The following is a 20,516-nucleotide window of genomic DNA, read 5'->3' as shown; positions in this document are numbered from 1 at the left end:
GTACTCTGATACAGAGGTATGTGTCATTGGTGTGCAGGCAGTTTTATGGGAGGCATCAATCAAAGTGACATCCACTGGGTAAACAAACAAACAGCTTTTAAACATCTGGTTAGGAGAGAGAGAGAGAGAGAGAGAGAGAGAGAGAGAGAGAGAGAGAGAGAGAGAGAGAGGCACCGTGGGTAATGCACTGTGCACAGGTCTTATGATATAATAATTATAAAATATAATAATTGTCTCAATCTTCACTGAAAGCAAATAGAGGCCCTGGTATCAACATTCATCTTGGGTGCTCTGATCACAAGTGGTCAATCGAGGCGCATGTGGAGACAGCCATGTGTGAACTGACGAACAATAGCTGACCACTTTAGATCAGTTCACTGAAGATACATGTTAATACCAGGTGCGAACAGGGCCAGAGAGCGCGAGTGAGGTGTAGCCGCAGGGGCCCGAGGTGCAGGTGGGGTTGGAAAGGTGTCCCAAAAAAAAAAAAAAGAAAAAGAAAAAAGAAAAAAGAAAAACATATGGTGTTTTCTGCATATGCAAGCTAGCATCACACGACCTCCCTACAAGTCGTGTACACACACACACACACTTACAGTCAGAGTGCAAGATTTATCAGCTCCTGGGAACATCACATTCTCAGCCTGTGAACTTCAATTTTGGCGCTCTATATTCCTCACTACTGTAGCCTACTTGTACACAAGCCTATTTACGAAACACGACAAGACACTTTCAGACCAGTTCAGCTGCATAAGGTGACAGGAGCCGCTTGCTAAGGACGCACTTAGCTAATGTCCTGTATAACTTTTTTGGCTTGCGGGAGGAAGGGCAGATGGATTTACCATATGGCTGACAGGAGCCATGCCGACTCTCTAGCTCAACAACCCCATCTGACCATGCTTTCCTTTTTTCATAAACAGCCAGAATTAGTGGTGCATGATGCTGCATTCAAAGCTGTGATAGAGTGATAAAGAGATATGTGGCTGTTTCAGGGTATAGCAAGAACATGACCGAGCATACAACCGTTTAAAGAGTAACTGTGTGTCTGTGTGTGTGCTGATACACAGAATACATGGAGATCACTTAGGTTGTTGCAGCAGACATCTGCGCGTCTGTCTGACAAAAATGGGAGGACGACCTGCAGACCAAGCAGACTGTCAAAAGAGACAAAGAGATATATAGACTGCGAGTGAAATAGAGAAGAAGACACACAGAGAATCCCAGAGATGCAGAGGGGAAGAGACAGTCAATGTGGACCATTGCCCGCAGGGAGCAGACATCCAGAGCTCGGTGGTGACAAACTGACAGCCACCGCTGGGCTCGAGGGCAGAGCTGTCCCCAGCATTATCATGCAGACAGGATTCCCTCGCCTAACAAGCCTAAACCTACACTGCCAATGGAGGAACGTGCCAAAAACACATCGCTTATACCAAAGAATGGACAATTGTGTTTTACATGATTCATCCAAGAAGCAAAGATCTTTGTGCCCAGTTGAGATCTGGTATTTCACCATTCAATGTTGAAACTGGGCATTTTGTCAATCTGAGAAACAAGCAAATTTATTTCATGTGCAGCGATGAAGTATTTAGATCCTTTACTTTAGTCCAAGCAGTAATCCTGCAGTGTAAAAATAGCAAAAAAAAGTCCTGCATTCAAAATAAATTGCCTCCTCTGAGGGTTACATTATTATATATCACATTATTGGATTTTTTATTCCTAATGTATTAATATGGAAGTAGAATTTTAATGTTGTAGCTGATTGAGGTGGAGCTCATTTTAACTGATTTATATTCTGTTGGGTATAAATCAGTTACAATTTACTCCATAAAGCATCAGACTTGATAAGATCATATATTGTATGTAAAATCTACATCTGCAAAGTATGAAGAAGCGTAAAATAATTAAGTATAAGTACCTCTAAACTTTTTTTTTTTTTTTTTTAACCAGTGCCAATGTGCCATCTCAGTGACAAAGTGTTCTATTGTCATTTTTATTGGGAATTGTACAGTATTTATTGCTAAGATGGCATGACACACATAGAAATGAAACTAGTAGAGAATCTTTTTCAATTTTTATATGCATTTTACATCAGTGTCCATGTGAATGACCAAAAAAAAAAAAAAAAAGATGGTGCTGCAGCAATATTCTGAGTTAAGATCTCTCTCCTCTCTCCCTCCCTCCCATCCCTTGAATAATTCAGTCTCTCCAGAAAACATTGGAGAGGAATGAAGGAGGCAGAGGAGAGATGAAGAAGAGGCCAGAAAAGGAGGAGGGAGGGAGTAAAGAAGTGAACGACAGGAGCGAGGCGTGATGCTCATTCCTTCTGTCTTCTATCTTATTTTCTACATATTTCACATTCAGAATACTCCATTGCTTTCATTAACTTTTCATTAAATTTCCACTCCTTTTCATAATAGTGTAACTGATGTAGCAACTGCCATTACAAACAATTTGTTCCTCTTGTTTCACAGCTTATCTGAAAAAGATGTGATTACAAGCAATCTAATTACATAATTTTTCCAACGATTTTAGGTTTTTTGCTGTTTTGCTCAACTCCTCCTCCCTTTGTATCTGCCTCCCTCTGTTCTCCCTTTTCCTCTGGTAACATCTTTTCAGCACCTTCATTTTCTATTTACATCTGTCCGTCCTCTTTACCCCCCCCGATAATGTTGGCATTAAAACTGTCATATGGGGACGAATGTTAAGTAGTTCTGTGTGCCAGGCCGCCACTACCAACACCCATGACCGCACATACACACTTCCACATAAGACACACACACACACGGACACAAACACAAGTCCCTGACCTCTCTTATCTCGTCCCTTACTGATTAACACCAGACACACACTTCTTCTGGACGTTTTAATTAGAGCAGAAAGGAAGTCACGGGCACGCGCACACACAGTATCAGCGGCTGTTCTCTCATGCTCACAGCATCTTTAGACAATCTCAGATCTGTCCTTCCCTTCCAACCATGATGCTTCTAATTGTTATCATCTAACGGGCTGTAGGTTTTTCTCCTGCCTCCTTTGTAACCCGGCAAATCTCTGTCCTGAGACAGGTCCGCCACACTCGGGGTTCATGAGGAAATTCACGGTGAGTGGTGTGATCTGTAACTGATGCTGGTTTTGTCTTAAGCTCCTCTCAGGGCAACACCTGACCCATGTATGAATCCTGTAATACCAGGAAAACTATTCTCATGTATCATCTGCTGACACAGTCCTGTAACAAAGTGAATCACAACCAGGTGAACTTGTATCCCTTCATCTTCTGCCTGGAGGTACAGCACGAAAGATTGTGGAGTAGCTCAGCTAGTTTGGAGAAATAGAACTTGTGATTTGGTAAAACAAAAAAAAAAAAAAAAAAAAAAAAAAAAAAAATCAATAAGTGTGTGTGTGTGTGTGTGTATCCACAAATGTGTGTTTAGGTGGAAAATAAATATGCCAGTCATCATAGAGGGGCTGGGTGCAATAATAATTTAAATGTAGGACGGTGAACATTTTCAGACAGCCTCATTCATAATGTTGCACTCAGTAAAAATGAGAAGTGACAGAAATAGTTGCGTAAAGAATGAAAAAAAAGACAGACTCCTTTCTCACCTCCACAGACTTCCAGGCCAATCACTGCATAGCATGGGTGTAAATGTCAGATCGATGGATTTGGAAAGTAACAAAAATTACTGGATGCTGCTCAACCAAATCCGAGGGGGTTTCTGAAGATATTCGACCATCACACTCCAGCTATTCTAATGGAGTATAAGTGCACCTTTGTCATTTTTCTAAACAAAGGCCATATACACAGAACACGCCTCCCACTGACCTGAGGCAGTTATAACACCTGAACATCACAGGCTGTGATTTAGAGTGCGTAAAAAAATAAACTCGATCAAACCTACATTACTGAAAAAGCATCGACAAATCAAGGATAATTATATTTAGTCTGGAAAAAAATATGTAACCAAATACATTAATTACAATCATTTCTGTTGGTGATTTATCTGAAGATTATTTTCTTGATCAATTGTTCTGTCTTCATAATGTCAGAGTAAAAAAATAAAATCGATTTCAAATATTACAAGTGATGAATTCAACAAGCTTGTTTTTTCAGTGGAAAGTCCAATCTGGAAAGATATTCAGTTATTATCCAATATATCAAAGAAAAGCGTCAAACCTTGGGACACTGGGACTGACTTGATAAATGGCTGTAAAATAAAAATCGATAAACTAATTAATCAACTCACTATTGCAGATTAACATTTATGTAATTAATTGTGTTTTAAAAAATGTTAAAGAACACATGGAATATGTTGGGTGGTGTTGATGAAGGGGTTTTTGAGCTCATCTGATGGTGGTATGTAGATACATCAGCCTTAAAAAAAAAAAAAAAAAAAAAGGTTGGAGACCACTGCTGTAACAGATTGTCTGACCATTGACAGTTCACCAGGGCTAAGAGGCAGTTGGACGTATAAAGATGGAGGGAGGACAAATTGAAAAATCCCCTTGAGAGGAGCCATCACCAGCTCCTACAAGGTACATACATTTTCTTGTAGATTTGCAGAGTACTTACATTGCCGCTGCCCTGTCCTCCAGGTTCAATCATGTAGGTGTGATTGCCATCGAAAAACATCCCACTAAAACAGAGAGAGGAGAGGGAGGGATGGCATGAGAGCACATATGAACACCAGTTTCTGCTGCTTTATTCATCACTAACTGAAACAATGCATCTGAATTTAACTCCTCCTCAGCTATCAGTGTGATAGATTAGCGATTTCAGTGCTTGCCCAGGGGATTTATTGTATTATAGGAGCATGTGCAGAATAATAGGAGCAGAATAATAACTAATGGACTCTTTCAAGGTGCCGTTTTTGACAAAATCCTCTGCTGTCCTCACTGCTGTGTTTGGCATATGTGCAGTTTGGGAGGGGTGGAAGATAATGTGAAACAAAAGGTCATCCTATCATTTCAGAGATTCCCCCCACACAGCATAACTTAAAGGTCACCTAAGGATTTTATCTCTGGAGCAGAGTTTGGACTGGTTGACAACAAGTTGCAGTGACTCAGACGTCCTTGATAGGGGTGCAGTTTGCAAAAAATAAAAAAAAAAATAAAACAGACAACCATTTATTAAAAAAAAACCACAAAAATTCCAAGGGAACATCCATCTCATATGACCTTAAAAACTTTCAATACATTGATGACATAGTAGTAAGGGAGAGAGGCCATGAGAGACACACACACACACACATACACACGTCATTTCAGCAAGCAATCATTTTAAAAAGTCAGAGATCAATTTCTCATTTAACAGTTGTTTCAAGGTCTTGTCTCCGCCCGCTGGCCTGTGCGCATGTGTACATGACCGGACATCATCCGTTAATTAACTTTATCTAAAGCTTTTAGGAGATTGGTCGGGTCAAACTGTGAAGAAGGAGGGTAAACACTGCAGGTACTCACAATCTGTCTTTTCTCTTCCAACTCTCTCTAAGCTTTTTTCTGTCTCTTTCTGGCCTTCAACATCCAGAATTCACCTTTAAAACACTGTCCTGGTCTAACAATGCACTTACAGCAGATTACACACAGAGAGAAATGGTGCCTTTTGTTGTGTCAATGTGGAGCTGCATGTTATATGCCACACTGCAGTTCACAAAAGAAACATCTCAATTTTAACTTAAAAATAAAGGTTCAATCAATTCTATATTTTTCTTGTCAACAAAATGTACAATGCTACTATTTTCTAAACTTAAAACCTATTTTCTCAATCATCTTCTTACTATGAGCAATGGGCTCAGTTGGAGAAAGGGGATGTCATACTTCTGTGCACCAGGATCTAGCAACATTTGAGTATAAATATGATGATGATGATCATCAGGCCACTGTCAGTCAAACAACAAAGTATCAAATGACAATGTGAAAGTGGTCACTAATAGGGATGAAATTCATAATTTCATAGAAAAATTCATAAAAAATAAAATTCACAAGATTTGAAAACCCTCTGTACACTACTTGCTCAGCACCAAACATCAGACAGACATCTAAAAACTAGCTGGTGAACATAGTGGAGTTGGTAGAGACCAAAAGCAGAGCTAAAAGAGCAAATATTGGACTTAGATTCATCAGGTGGTCAGAAACAACCTCAGATGGATTATGTTGGTCTAATTGCTGGATGTCTGAATGAGAAACTGTTTGCTAAAAGTTTGACATCAACTTAATACATGATGATATATCAGTGTTGTGTTCACAACTTGTTTCTGCTGCCCTCAAATGGCCAACAAAACCAATTATTGCAGGTTTAAGATTCAAAAGGTTTTGGAGGTTTAAAGCCACAGTACACAATTTTGCACTAGTGGTAATATCCAAAGGGTCATGAAGCCCACTGATGTTGTGAATTAAAAGTAGATTTTAACCAGTCTAATTTTTAGCCCATCATTTGAATTTATGCATTTCTGGGAAATAAGGAAAAGTATTTCATCTGATCATTTCTTCATCAATCTAAGCATTTCCATTTTAGTCAAATCTGCAGAACCTGAACACTGCTTTAAACAGGAACCTGAGTCAATAGCAAGCTGTCTATGTCCCATTTGATGGATGTAGCCGAGAGCACTATCCCTCCATATACAGCTATTACAGGAGTATTGCATTGCATTGTTAAGCGCGCATGTGTGCGCGTAAGAGAGAGCGAGAGAGCAAGAGAGAGAGCGAGAGAGAGCGAGAGAGCGAGAGCGAGAGAGAGAGCAGAATGTGTATTATGATAAACAACTGACTCAGCATAAGGGAAATAGTCTCTCCCTAATGTCTAACCCCTCGACACCACTATGCACTCCCTTAACTCCCTCCCTCTCCTCGTCTCACCCATGCGCACACACACAGCATATTATGGGTGTGTCCTTAATGTCATCTTGTATAAAAGAAAATCCGCAAAACCTGAGATATTGATTGAATTTGTGTCAAATAAACACTGATACTACAACCACAAATACCATTGTCACAAATAATAAACACTAATCATAACAGCACCTTCATAACATACTGCACTAACATGTGGACTAATTAACATATCAAAGTTTAACCAGACTAGAATTAAAAATAAGGCTTCAAAAAACACATTGTAATCTGTTGTGTTCTATATATGAGATCGTAATGCTTGTGCAACACATTTACCTGGTTTAGGTTTCATGAATTTATGACATACATTTCATTATTTTGTGCATGCCATTACATGATTTGCTGTGCTCACAAATTTCCAATATGCTGCTACAATCATATAAAATATGCAAACATTTAAAGCCGGTTCTTGCCATAATTAGCTGAAGTTACATGTCTGCTCTCATTATTTGGCTTATTTAGCCGGACATGTTGAGGCAAGATATGTCAGAACAAGTATAATTAGGCATAATGGAATGATTAAATGATTAAAGACGTATTCAGAAGCAACTCAAGGAGATAATTGGATAAAACAGTGTATACTATCAACAATGTGACAATATGAATACTCTGTTACAGCAAAAGACTTAAAAGCTTAGATCTCGCCATCATCACACCTCAAACCTTAAATTTACAAAACTATTTACTTGTATTCCTTCAATCGTTTTATTTTTCATTGAAAAATCCACCACACACCTACCTCTCTATTTTCAGTATAAAATGCACAATCACCACAACTAAACACGAATTACCACACAGTCCTCCAGGTCCAAAAACTAACAAGCACAATGACTTACACCATGATTATCAGAATTATTGTTAATGAATGAATAAACCAGTCAGCAGTGGACCCTTTTTCTTACTTGTTTGCTAATAGTGCAAACAATATTGCTTTCTTTCCTTTTTGCATCTACTTTAAGAGACATAAATAATTCATGAAAAAAAAACAGCAAGTGCAAAATAGTGTTTTAAAAACGGTCAGAAGTTGTACCAGAGCAGTGTGTGTGTTTTGTTTTTTTGTCTCATGTTCAAAGTATTAAGACAGTTTTCTTTCAGGAAATGTGTGTAAGCAACTGAAAAACTAATACATGCATGTGTTTTATATCTAATTATTCATAGGTGCCTTTTTTATGCAAGTGGTATATTGTCCACATGCAGTGACATTCACTACCACATAATACATTTTTGCCCTGCAGGATGGCCACTCTCTTGCATCTATTTTCTTCATACACACACACACACACACACACACACAGAGTGTATATGCAGTCCTGCCAGCAGGCCTCGTTTCTGACCCGTGTGACGGGACGAGCACTGCTTTAGAGCGGAAAAGCTAAAAATAACACCAGGAGGAGAGGAGGAGAGGAGATATTTGAGCAGCACCTGTCTATGTGAATGATAATCTTTGTACTGAAAAATGCAGATAGACAGAAGAGCTGGGCAAAAACTAATTACATTGACCTGATGGATAAATGGTAGCAAGGCCCAGGACGTGGACACAGGGCATGAGCAATGCTGGCTGGGGAACACACACAAGCAAAGTCACAAACATAGTATTTGTACTTACTGTAATCCATGACAAGTTGAAAGAGCCACAAAGGAGTGAGGGATGTCTCTGACCTTCCCCTGGTAGTAGCAGTGCTCTCCTCCCTGTGAGCAAAACACACACAGATTAAGATCATACACATGGCTGCCTCTTCAAGTGTCTCGTACTGTCAGACACTAAGGGAAATATTCCATTTGTAATCATTTCCATATTCCATTAGGAAATTAGTCAATCACTCAGAATTCATTTGCTAACACACACACACACACTGGTGCAAGCTTGATCTGGTGTAGATATGTACATGCACTGTTTGTTTGAGTGGTTTTCTGCACACTGAGCTTAACCCATTCACATCCTACCATCTGTGTGTTAACTGCTCCATGACTTCTTTCATTTTCCCACAATAGAAAGCCATAGCATCAGCCACACGTGAAATTATTTCCATCTCTATCACCACTGGCCGTCAACCACTCATTCTCTCCGTCTTCCCTCTCTATCTCCATCTGTCTGTGTGCACTGTGCCTCTTCCTCTCTCTGCAAGCATAAACACACATTTATTTTCTATAGACGTGTATGATGTCTAAGTGTCTAAGTGCTCTGCAGGTCATCTCTTCCTGGTCCATTTCTTGCTGCCTAACAGCCATTAGGCAGGAAGCTGGTCTCCCTGAGGAAACACAGCTTTTATCAGAGGATCAATTTCTGCTCTACAGTCTGCTGCTGTGCACAGCAACGCTGCTACGTCCACTTCTACCTTCAGTGCTCTCTGTGGACTTCATCCATGCCTGTCTTATTGGTTTGTGTGAGGATGCATGTTTGTATTTGTTGTTATTAAACTACATGGCCAAAAACCTGATTTATGGGCATTATAATGCTGCTTTAAAAGCCTCTTGCCTGGGAAGGCTTTCCACAGGACTTCGGAGGCTGGCCGCTGGAATTTTCTCCCTTTCAGTCACAACAGTATTAGTGAGGTTGAATGTTGATGTTGGGTGATAAGGCCTGGTGTTCAGCCTCTGTTACAATTCAGCCCAAAGGTGTTGGATGGGGTTCAGGTCAGGGTTCTGTTCGCAGTCAAGTTCTACCACTTAAAAGTGGGAAAATTATTTTTTTTATCTGCATGGCTTTGTACATGGGGATATGGGGGTCATGCTGAAAAGAGCCCTTCAAAAAACTGTTAGCTTAGCATGTGAAAATCCACAAAACAAACAAAATCCTTCCAGCAACAACATTAAAACATTATATTCGATTAATAAATTGCAACAATACATGAAATGTCTTTCTGGACTCAATTTTTTTTTTTTTTTTTTTTTTTTTTTTTTTTTAGGGATTAAACAAACGCGAGACAAACATGTTAAGTATGAGGATTATGTTACTTTTGGACAGAACCAAGTTTACCGTTTTGTCGGGCCAAAACCATGAATAAAACCCCAAAATAAAACATTTGGAAAGGAGTGAACACATAGTGTATGTCTATACTTCAGTGTTAGGAATAAAAGGGATGGCCATTTTGCTGGTGCTTATTTCCTTAAAAGAGCTATTTCAGGTTTATGGGAATTACACATTGTTCTCTGAACATCTAACTGTACTAATGCAGTCAAAAAAGGACCTCACAAGTGCATTACAATACATATATGTAAGATGAGGGGCTAAAACTTTTAACTGTACCTGTGTGAGTGTGAAAGTGTGAGAGTGTGAGTGAGTGAGTGAGAGACATCTGCATACAAATGAATCATTGAATTATAGGAGTAAAACTGCATCAGCAGTTGCTGAGATTGCTTTGTTGTTTTGTTATGGTTCTCAGGTTCCTCACTCTCAGTCCCAATTATGTCACTCGTAGCTATCATTTCTAAATCTGATTCTTACAGGATATAGGAAACAAGCTGTAAGATAGAGGTATGACATCCTAATCCTCCCTCTCCATAATATCACATCCAAGACAGCCAGAACTAAAAAAAATAAGACTAAAGCACAGTGAACAGCAGTGTTTTATTGGCAATAGACTGAATATACCGACAGAGACATGATATGATATAATGCAACAAATGAAGTTGCACAAGTTAGGTACATAAACCTAAAAGGGAGCTACAGGTGAAGAGAGAGGCTGGGTAAAGAGAGGTAGAGCGAGAGTGAAATGAGATGCAGAGGGTGAGGGAGAGAGAGAAGCTATTTATAAATTGTACTGTGCTCTACTATCCCAGCGTCTCTCCTCCTGCTGTCGCCCTGAACCTTCTGCTCCACTTCTCTGCAAAGCAAGAAAGCACCCAAGACCCAGCACTATGGGTACATCCTCAGAGAGTGTGTGTGTTGCTAATTTGGTCTGATCTGTGATCTCCTTGGACCCACATAAGAGTAATTAATCACCTAATCTGGACAAAACAAAGCACAATGAAAAGGTTGAGGTCAGACACTAGGTAAACAAGTAGGCCGCTCTGCCCTCTGTGAAAGTCTATGAAAGTTTCAGCACCACAATGAGTCAATGAGTAGGACCAAGGAAATCACACAAAAGTTACACTTCAACTTTAAACACTATACCATTTATAAAGACAAAAAAGTGTGGAGTGGTGTGAAGTTCGTCTATACATGTACAGTGTTTATGCCATGCTTGATGCACCACTTCAACTTATTCAGACTATCCCTAATGTATTACATAGAGGGATATATAAATCAAGATATATACTATGAGACTATATAAATTTGTCAACCATTTGAGATTTTTTTTCCCCCATAGTACTGTAGTCTGAGAGGTACTGTGCTTTTCCTTTTAAACATCCCTGGGTGTATCACATCACTGTGGGCAATGCTACATAACTGCAAGGCAGCAAGATGGGAGTTTCCACATTAAAGCCAATAGACTCACGAAACGAATTGTTATCACAATTGTCAGATATTATTTATTCAGTATGGGAAGTTTTAAAAGGTATACTTTGCTCTTACAGATTGACTCACTTGTTTATCGTGTTTTATACCCATTTGTATTAACTTAACTGTTATGCTAACCCAGCACATTTACACAGATGTTTTTAAAAATGTCAGTGCTGATCAATGTGCATTGTACCCTGCAAATAAACAATTTAAAAAACTTTGTATCAGTACAATGAAATGTATTTGATGATTTCTCATTACTTCAATTCGTATATTCTGGGTTATCTTAGCAATAAAAACAAATGATCATTTCTACAACAGTGACTCAAATTCTGCATTATAGACAGCTGTAGCATCATGTTAGCTTCAGCTGAATGGTGCATTGTTTGTAGGCTGAATGAGGATTTGGGATTTGCCCTGCATACCATGCAACAAACCCAAACTCTGCAAAGCAAGCTAGATCTGCTACCATATTTATGTGCATGTATTACCTTTACCACCTATGTACTACATGAGCAGTGAGAAGTCTGCAGTAGACCTATCAGGACAGCAGCTGTGTTATGATGGCTGACATTTCGACCTCTCCAGTTAGCAGAGTTACAAACAGGGGCTTGTCTCATATTAACCTTCCTGAACAGTAGCCATTAATAAAAGAGGCAAAGTGGAGTTATTCTCTCTACTATTTAAAAAAGGAAAGCATGACAGTAGAAGTAGCAGACAGAGTACATTCTGGATATTCATCTACGAGGTGAATTAATTCACAGAAAGATCGCTTTTTAATAAGTTCCATAATTACAAATGACCATATCATACAATATGTGGTGTAATAATTTGGATCACTCTGTAAAGCGTCTAATATCTGACTAATCTGCTGCTTAGCTGCGTAAATCCTGACCATTATAATAATCCCCCCACTTATGTGATGTAACATGACGCCTCTGTGGGTGTCCTGTAACTGAAGTCCAGATTTTAGAGGATTATAACAGCAATCTTAATCTCATGTTAGTTGAAGGTCTAAGACCAATCCACAGTTCCACTTCCACTGAAATCTATGCAAACTAACTCTCTGATTAACCAATGAAAGGCTCGGGGAGGGAGAAGAACCTGCAGGGTCTACAGGAAATTCCAACTGAACAACACAGTTGAGAATAAATCTTCAGTGGAGATGATTCAGCCCATCTCCTATTTTTGGACTCGGGTAAACACACATGGTGTATATGCTATGAGACATCTGTGTCTCTAGTCCTAGCAAACTGAATCCTGTCACATACACCTGGCGTATATTCGTGATCTTTATCTGGATATGTTTTCTTGATAATGATATGGGTTCCTGATTTCTTAATTCTACCTACATTGTGACTGAACATCACTAAGGCAATTAGGCAGGCAGTGGTAGAGGATTTGGGATCAAACATGGCGCATCAAGGTAAGCATTGCTGTTGATTGGTTTCTACTTATTCTCCCTTTTACAAGAAGCTACAGAGGTCTTGAGAGAGCAGCAACTATGCATTTTTTCTTAACCATGCAATAGCTATTTTTTTTTTGTCCATTTGAGGGCAGCTCTGCAAGCAATAAACATGACATTCACATATTATCTCCTTATGAACTTTGAGGCGAACGTGTTAGCAAACAGTTACCTATTTATATATATCCAGCAGAAACAGAGCAACATTGGCGTTCATTTGGAGGAGGTTGTGCTTTTAGCTCTCTGGTCTCCACTAACCATATGTGGCTTTCTGGCAGCTAAATATTCTACTATGCTCACAAGTTAGTCACCAACTGTGTCTGTTGGTTTATCAGAGGCTTTTCACTGAAAACATCTGCCAACTGTGGTTGAAAAAATGTTGATGAGAGTAACAATCACATCATTGAAATGCTCTGTAGAGCTGAGGGCAACTGCAGTCCAGTGATGATTCTCTGAGGATTCATCACAACAAATAACATCTTTTATATTACACAGTCATTTGAGCCATTGTTTATATAAAAATATTGATTTCACCCACTGTAAGAATGTGATCAAACTCTGCAGATTGCATTTAGACCTTGCCGATCACAATTCAAACCTATTTCCAGGCATTTGAATGCCATGTATGCTGCATGCATTTAAACCTTGTGAGAACTTAATGTCAAAACCCAGCCTCCATAAAAACACTGTAGCTTGCATTTAAATTGCAAATAACCCAGTGTTTAAAGTGCGAGTGAGCATAAGGAGAGATGATTTGCAGAAACTTACATTGGTGACGACAGCCTTCCCTTTTTCTGACAAATGCCTCTCCACGTACCCCGAAGACAGCAGATCACTGGGAACAGAGAGGAAAGAAGAAAGAGAATTAAAGTTAGAAAATTTGTGTTTTTCATTCAAGTGTCACTCAGTTATTCAAGTATGCTTGTATTTTATAGGATAATTGTATTCTGTCTTGACAGCACAGAGAGCTTCAGAGCATCAGCTTGGCTAATTATGACCAGCGTACAGGGACAAGGCTATTTCCTGCACACAAACACAATTATACAAATCTAGCCTTCTAGCAAATGTCTGGTGTGTGTGTGTGTGTGTATGTCTATCAGAGCATTCAAGGACAAGTGAAGGTCAGTAAGGAGTAAAAGAAGCAACACAGGCAAAATAGGAAGGAGAAAGGACATAAATTGAGTGTAAGGAAGAGAAAGAGTGGTATAAATAAGAGGAAATCAGTCTGTGTGCTTTCTCAGCAGAGCTGGACCCAAGAATCCCAACGGAGGTACGCACCGTAGGCCCAATCTGAGACAGAGATGTATTAAGCTACCATTCTCACACACACAAATGCGGCACATGAATGGGGATTTGTCCCTTGTTCAGCCCATTTCCAAATATAATACAGTTAAAAGTTTTAGCCTCTTATCTCACAAAAAAGGTGAACATTGACACACAAGCAGGCACGCATTAACTTATACATAAACAAAGAAGTGTAGGAGTATGCTTTTATGTCTTTAAATATACAGAACATTCAGGAGTGCAAGAGCCAACAGTAATCTGAGGCTTGGGCATACAAACAAACAAACACATGCACACACGCACGCGCACACACACAAACACACACACACACACACAGAGCAAATGCCAAGAACAAATAAAGCCAACCTTGCACCAGAAGAAAGCAGTATAAAAGTCAGATAGTACAATCAGCATGACAAGATTGTACCCAAGAGTCCAAACTGAGTAGATTTGCTGAATCAGGGGCCATGAAACACAAAAAAATCACTGGCATTGCCATTGTGTTCAGTCAGAGTAGCCTACAGGAATTGACAGAAAAATGTGCAACCAAAACTGTTTCTGAGGCTTGATATCACTTGTAAGGTGATGGTGGTACTGGTTTCCAGGTAATGTGAACACTGTGGGTGTGCAGTCGGGCACATTGAGACACCAGATGTAGAAGTATAATTCCAACCATTACAGATTTATTTGCAGTCTTTCGAGGTTATTTGTACAGGTTACAGGTAAATGTACGAGAATTGTTACTGGTCTTATCTCTAAACTCGGCCTGCACGATATGAGGAAATTTTGCTATGTGCAATGACACTGTTCAACATTGCGATGACGATATTACTTGCGATAAATAAACAGATATTGAAGTGTGCCTACGCTGAGTGGAGCTGAAAGAAAACCACAGACAAAGGTCACTATCGGTCATCTCCTCCATCCTCCCTCTGCTGCAGGTAAGGCTGCTAAGAAGAGGAGGCTGCTATCTCAGGCTGTGGATGTAATTTTATAAAAGTTTGTTTCGAATAAAGCTGCAGTCTACACACAGAAAGGTGTCTTTTTAGCTTGTTCTCAGTTCACTATTAGCTTGACGTTAGCGCGCTGCCCTCGTGTAAAACAAATCGCGGTGAAAGTTGAAAATGTAGCTTTTCTACATATTTAAATGTTGAACAGGTGGTGTGATGAAGGCCTTGAAAACCCTGCGTGCATGGCGCGCGTAAAAAAAATAATTGTTTCTCATTCATCGCGTTTCAGTCGGTATTTTGCAATGCGTTAATTGCACATGTTCATATCACGATGAAAATAGGATTAATCGGTCACCACTACTCTAAACAGAAAATATAAATCATGAATTAATTCCATTAAAAGTATATAAATTAAAAGAATCATGATATAAAGTGACTTCTAACATAACGTGAACATAACTAATAATAGTTTACTGCAAGATTTAAACAACGAAAGAACTCACATTACATTCAGTCAAACACTTGCGACCAGGAGAGCGCGGGGTTCTACTGCAGGTAGACAAAGGAGTTTGCACCTGAAGTCAATCCTTCTAATTAGCTCTCATTCCTCCTCAAGCCCCTCCCCCTTCCTGCTCCTCCTGAGGCAGCTCCTCCAATAAACCTGCTCTTCACAACAGAAAGGCCCAATGCCAATGTCCCCCCTAAACCCTGAACCCTCACAGATGTAACATCACCTGGTGAGTGATTGAGTGCTAGAGGCTGCAAAGGCTCAAAATGTTGTAAAGAGGAATGGGACAGCACTTACATCACGTTACCTTGATGATGCCAAAACATTTGCATTCAATTGTGGGATTTGGACTTTTGATTGTACATTTTATTCCCCCCCTTCACTCACTTTTTTAAACAAAAATATAGATAAATATCCAAATCCAATTTGGATATTTGGAATTCATCATGTCATCACAGGACAAATAACTACACAGTTCAGGCTCTGAATCACCGGTGCGCTCTGTGTTTATACTGTCATATACTGTCTTTGCTCTTGTAATGCTAACATTAGGGTTCGTTCCTTTCATGCTTGTTTGTTAACCGTTTTTCTATCTTATTATTTCTTGCGTTTTATGGCCATTGTTTGCCATTGTTTGCCGTTGTTTACGCTTCCGGGTGTTCCCCTGACAACCATGGTAACCCTATGTTTAATGTCACAACGCTCTGAACTTTGGGTAATTCCCTCAGCTCAGGGCTCAAAATGTCTGCTAGAGAGCCCTGATGCCCTCAATGGTTTGACAGTGGCACAGCCCTAAGCTCTCACAAACTTACCGGGAACACGCCTACGAGTCTGTGAATCTGTGAGGGTGTACATTGGGATTGGGCCAAACAGTATGCAGCATCTGAACAGATCGCTCGCCACACTGAAGAGAGCCATTAGTCAACTCCAACTTCCTGTCAACACCCATGCATCGACAAGAGTCAAGTAGGTGGGATGAATTTTCACCTTGTTGACTCAAACAAACAAACCAGCCTCTTTTTCAGTGTCACATTAACAGATTTGGGGGCAGTGGAGGAAAGAAAATGTGGGTGAAAGTATGAGGGAAGGGACAATGTAAATAGAAAGGTTACACACTTCACTTCTATCTCTAATAATATTTTATTACTTCCCTACCTTATTTCTAAAAAGGTCAAACTAAACTTAACTAAAACTGCATTTGTTGGACACGACTTCCAGATGCAGATGAATACACATTAGGTAAGAGTCCTGCAATTAAACCAACCTTCATGATAGTTAAACTATTCCACTCCAGTTAAAACTGTTTCAGAGAGGTATTGAATCCACACTAGGGTCATTTTGGAGGATGTTGTTAATGTCCTCATATATACACCAAAATGTGTACAGTAGGTTTGGGCCATATGGCTTAAATGGAACTTGATAGATCTACAATATTCAGTGTGCTTTCCTCTATACTGAGTCAATTCAAATATGCCTCAGTGCTTACTTGGTCAGGCTAATTGTTATCATCACCAGGTTTCAAATCGCACTACCACTGGTCAACAGCAGTTACCAGCTCTAAAACTAAAAACAACTGCAAAGTTACTGAACATGAATATTTGGTCTATGTATCTGATAGACGGATTGAATCTGATAGACCTAGATAATTACACAGTATATCTAATAGAGCCCCCTTTGCAGCATTGTTAACAGTGGTGAATCTGTTACTACAAAGTCTTCTGCAAAAAAAAGCAAATAAGTAATTCCTAAAACTTTTCTTATGATAAAGGGTGAGATGTGAGATCAGTACTACTCTTACATATGGTAAATACGAAGCTAGAGTAGTCCCTGCAAGCAGTTAGCTTAGCTTAGCATAACGACCGGAAACAGTTACCCGGGTTCTTGTAAGGTAACATAAATAAATCTGACGTTAGAGGTTTAACACGTTAGAATTTGTTACCTCAACCTCAAGGTGACAACAAGTCTCCTGGAGGTCATGGTACACCACAAAGAAGTTGCACACAACACCCCAAAAACCACAATGTGTTGTTTTTACACGTTTTCATACAGATGAAAATTAACCAGATATAGCATGAAAACTAGTGAGAGCAATAGAGGAGATGACAAGCTGAGTTTGTTCATCATTGGACTGAGTCAGGTTAGCTGCCTTGGTCTTTATGCTAAGCTAAGATAACCAGATTTTGGTGACAGCTTCATATTTGCTCATGAGTATGGTATCAATCCCGTCATCTAAGTCAGCAAGAAAGCAAATAAGGATATTTGACATACCCAAACCACTGATTTAAGTGCTATTATGTGTGTGTTATTTTCACTACTTCCTACATACATGTATAATTTTGGCATTGCTGCTTAAAGACCTGTGTTCAATTTATAAGTCTATTTTGTGATTTACCAGAGCTAGGTATTAATAGCTTTATTTTCACATTATACATCATTATTTTACCATTTCAAAAACAGTGATACCTTTGACAAAACGACCGACTGCAGTGTTGAAAACAAAGAAAAATCAGATACTGTAATGAGTCATAATAAGACAAGTGACAAGAAATTATTTTGATTTCAGATACATCATGGGGTTGTTTTTCCCCCAACTATAAACTGATCTTTCTTTCAGGAAGCAAAAGTTTTCCAAAGATGATATAACGTATATAATTCAAGTAAAACCCCTGACATCAACGCACACCTACACACACACACAGGAGGAAAGAGGCTGCTTTCTAAGATGACTAATGGGCAGTTTGCTATGGCAATAAAAAACATGCAAGAAAAGTGGAGAGAGAGAGAGCGGTAAAATGGAAAGAGGGAGAGAATGGCCGTCAAGGGGGGAATAATGAGAAAGAAGAAAGGAAAGAGGAGTGAAAGTTAAAGACAGGCAGGAACAAGGTGTGAATACAAAGCTCAGCGCCCTAACAGATATCACACCATGCACCGCAATGGAGCTCTCTCCCGAAAACCCCCTGTGAAGTCTAAACAGGCAACCCCCATTCGACACACTTCACACCCTGTAACCTCAGATCGCACATCTCACACATCACCTTAGACTTACAACAGCACCGTGCAAATGAAACACTCCACGAGTCTCGAGACAGATGTAACATTTTATCAACATTTTGCATCAAAAGAATCAGCATCAAAATATTCACGGTCCTGTGATGAAGACGTTGATTGTGTGACGATTCCCTGGGTCACAGGCGTGCACTGTTAGCCTTTGTTCTGCTGGGATGTGTGTTTAAGATTCAGTGCTTGTGATCTTTATCCGGCACCACGCTGAGCTCAGGCGGGGGGGAGCAAGCGAAGAGCATACTGTGGCAGCAAGGCAGACACATGGGCTTCTAATGGAGGGATGCTGATAACAGATTTCAGCTTTAATTGTTACGGGATTTAAATAATTTATGTGACAGACAAAGACGCAAACTCAGCCTCGACCCCAACCCCCACTCTGACACACACACACACACACACACACACACACACACACACACACACACACACACACACACACACACACTGTAGAAAGACCTCCCTACCAGCACATATTGTACACCCTCTCTTCCTGTTAAAATGCGTACACGTGTATGAATGTAAGCAACCTCTTTGTAGCTTCACTGTGATATGCAAACAATCAAAAAAGACAAACATACAGGCTTATACTCATGCACTGTTTGTATGCGATTTATCTCTCCGTGGACATAAACACTGCAAACTACAAACTAAATGATGATCAGTGGAAGGCAGTTTGTAAAGTGAAGAAAAGAGAGATGAAGGAGAAGATGAAATTATGCAAAACACTCAAGACCTAATGGAACAGATTTGTGGTCGCACAAATGGTCTATCTCTTGTCAGACATATTTCTGTGGCATCTGGCACCTCTGTGCAGACCAGATGTGTGGCTGAAACACAGACGAAGCAATTTTCGGACTCATTCTGTGTCTGTCTCTCATTCTCTCCGCTCGTTGCACTTTTAAATACTCTGCTTATCCTACACTGCACTGACTTTCTCTAGGCCCCGTCGCTGTGGCAACATCTGTTTGAGAGCTAGCGTCCAGCTGTCAATCAACCCTGGAGGATATTTCAGAGGTGGATGCACAGACGCTCCACTTTCAGCTTGCAACATTTCATAGACAGACCTAGGCATTTACATAGCAATCATATCTCGCGTTCTCTACACTTAAATGTCAGCCAACCCACACACACGTGCACACACACAATGAAAATCCGAAGAGCACCGATGCTGCTTAAGCTGGGAAAATGTTCCACTAGAAAAGCCTTATTGAACTTTTTAAGTGGATCTTCAGGAGGTAAAAACTGACTGAAACACTGAGAACCAGTGAGTGCACTGAGTCCATCTGGCTGTCACACACATCAAACTTCATCCTTCCTTTAAAGCATTTTGTTGTGAGTTGCTCTGGGCAAAGACATCTGCTGTGACAACCCAGTTCGATTTCCTGAGGTGAATCATGCACACACACACACACACACACACACACACACACACACACACATAAACTAAGTTTCCGTGTGGTCTAAAATTCCTCTCACGATCTGTGTCGCCAAGCACTGGGATGAAAAAGAGCACAAAAACACTACAACAACTCTTGGCAGAACTAATGTTTGCGTGTGTGTAAGTGTGTGTGTGCCTGTTGGGATAGCAGGCTTTTCATTGCTTTCACGCAGTCTTTTCAAATACTCCCCTTAATACACTCAACATCCCAAAACACACAAACAAAAGGAGAAGCTCATAAAAATGAAACTTCAAAATGAATGAGATGCATCCATACATTCAGACACATCTGCGCACAGGCGCTGCAGTCATCAAACGGACTTCTGCTCCATATATGGATTTGCCATTTAACTCGGTAATAAAAGGGCACCGCCACACAACGGACTGAACATGTGCTGTGTCAGGAGTCCGTAATGAGGATGGGGGAGTGCTGAGGGAAGGGAAGAGCCAAAGAGAGGATCAAGGATAAGTGCACCAGAGAA

The 20,516-nt window shown here is 40.0% G+C and overlaps 1 protein-coding gene across 1 annotated transcript in view; it reads right to left on the bottom strand.

The window, feature by feature from the left end:
• adam22 (ADAM metallopeptidase domain 22) overlaps positions 1–20,516 on the bottom strand; it is a 64,192-nt gene that overhangs the window by 30,407 nt on the left and 13,269 nt on the right. The window contains exons 4-6 of the mRNA XM_022766159.1: positions 13,560–13,626; positions 8,489–8,571; positions 4,568–4,631 (exon numbers count right to left, since the gene is read on the bottom strand). Coding sequence (XP_022621880.1) covers positions 4,568–4,631; positions 8,489–8,571; positions 13,560–13,626 — 214 coding nt within the window. The remainder of the gene's footprint in view (positions 1–4,567; positions 4,632–8,488; positions 8,572–13,559; positions 13,627–20,516) is intronic.

Source organism: Seriola dumerili, unplaced genomic scaffold (assembly GCF_002260705.1).
Source record: "Seriola dumerili isolate Sdu_G_001 unplaced genomic scaffold, Sdu_1.0 BDQW01000814.1, whole genome shotgun sequence".
Taxonomy (NCBI): Eukaryota; Metazoa; Chordata; class Actinopteri; order Carangiformes; family Carangidae; genus Seriola; species Seriola dumerili.
The sequence above is the reverse complement of the archived record's forward strand: the minus strand, read 5'-3'. Positions and strand labels throughout refer to the sequence as shown.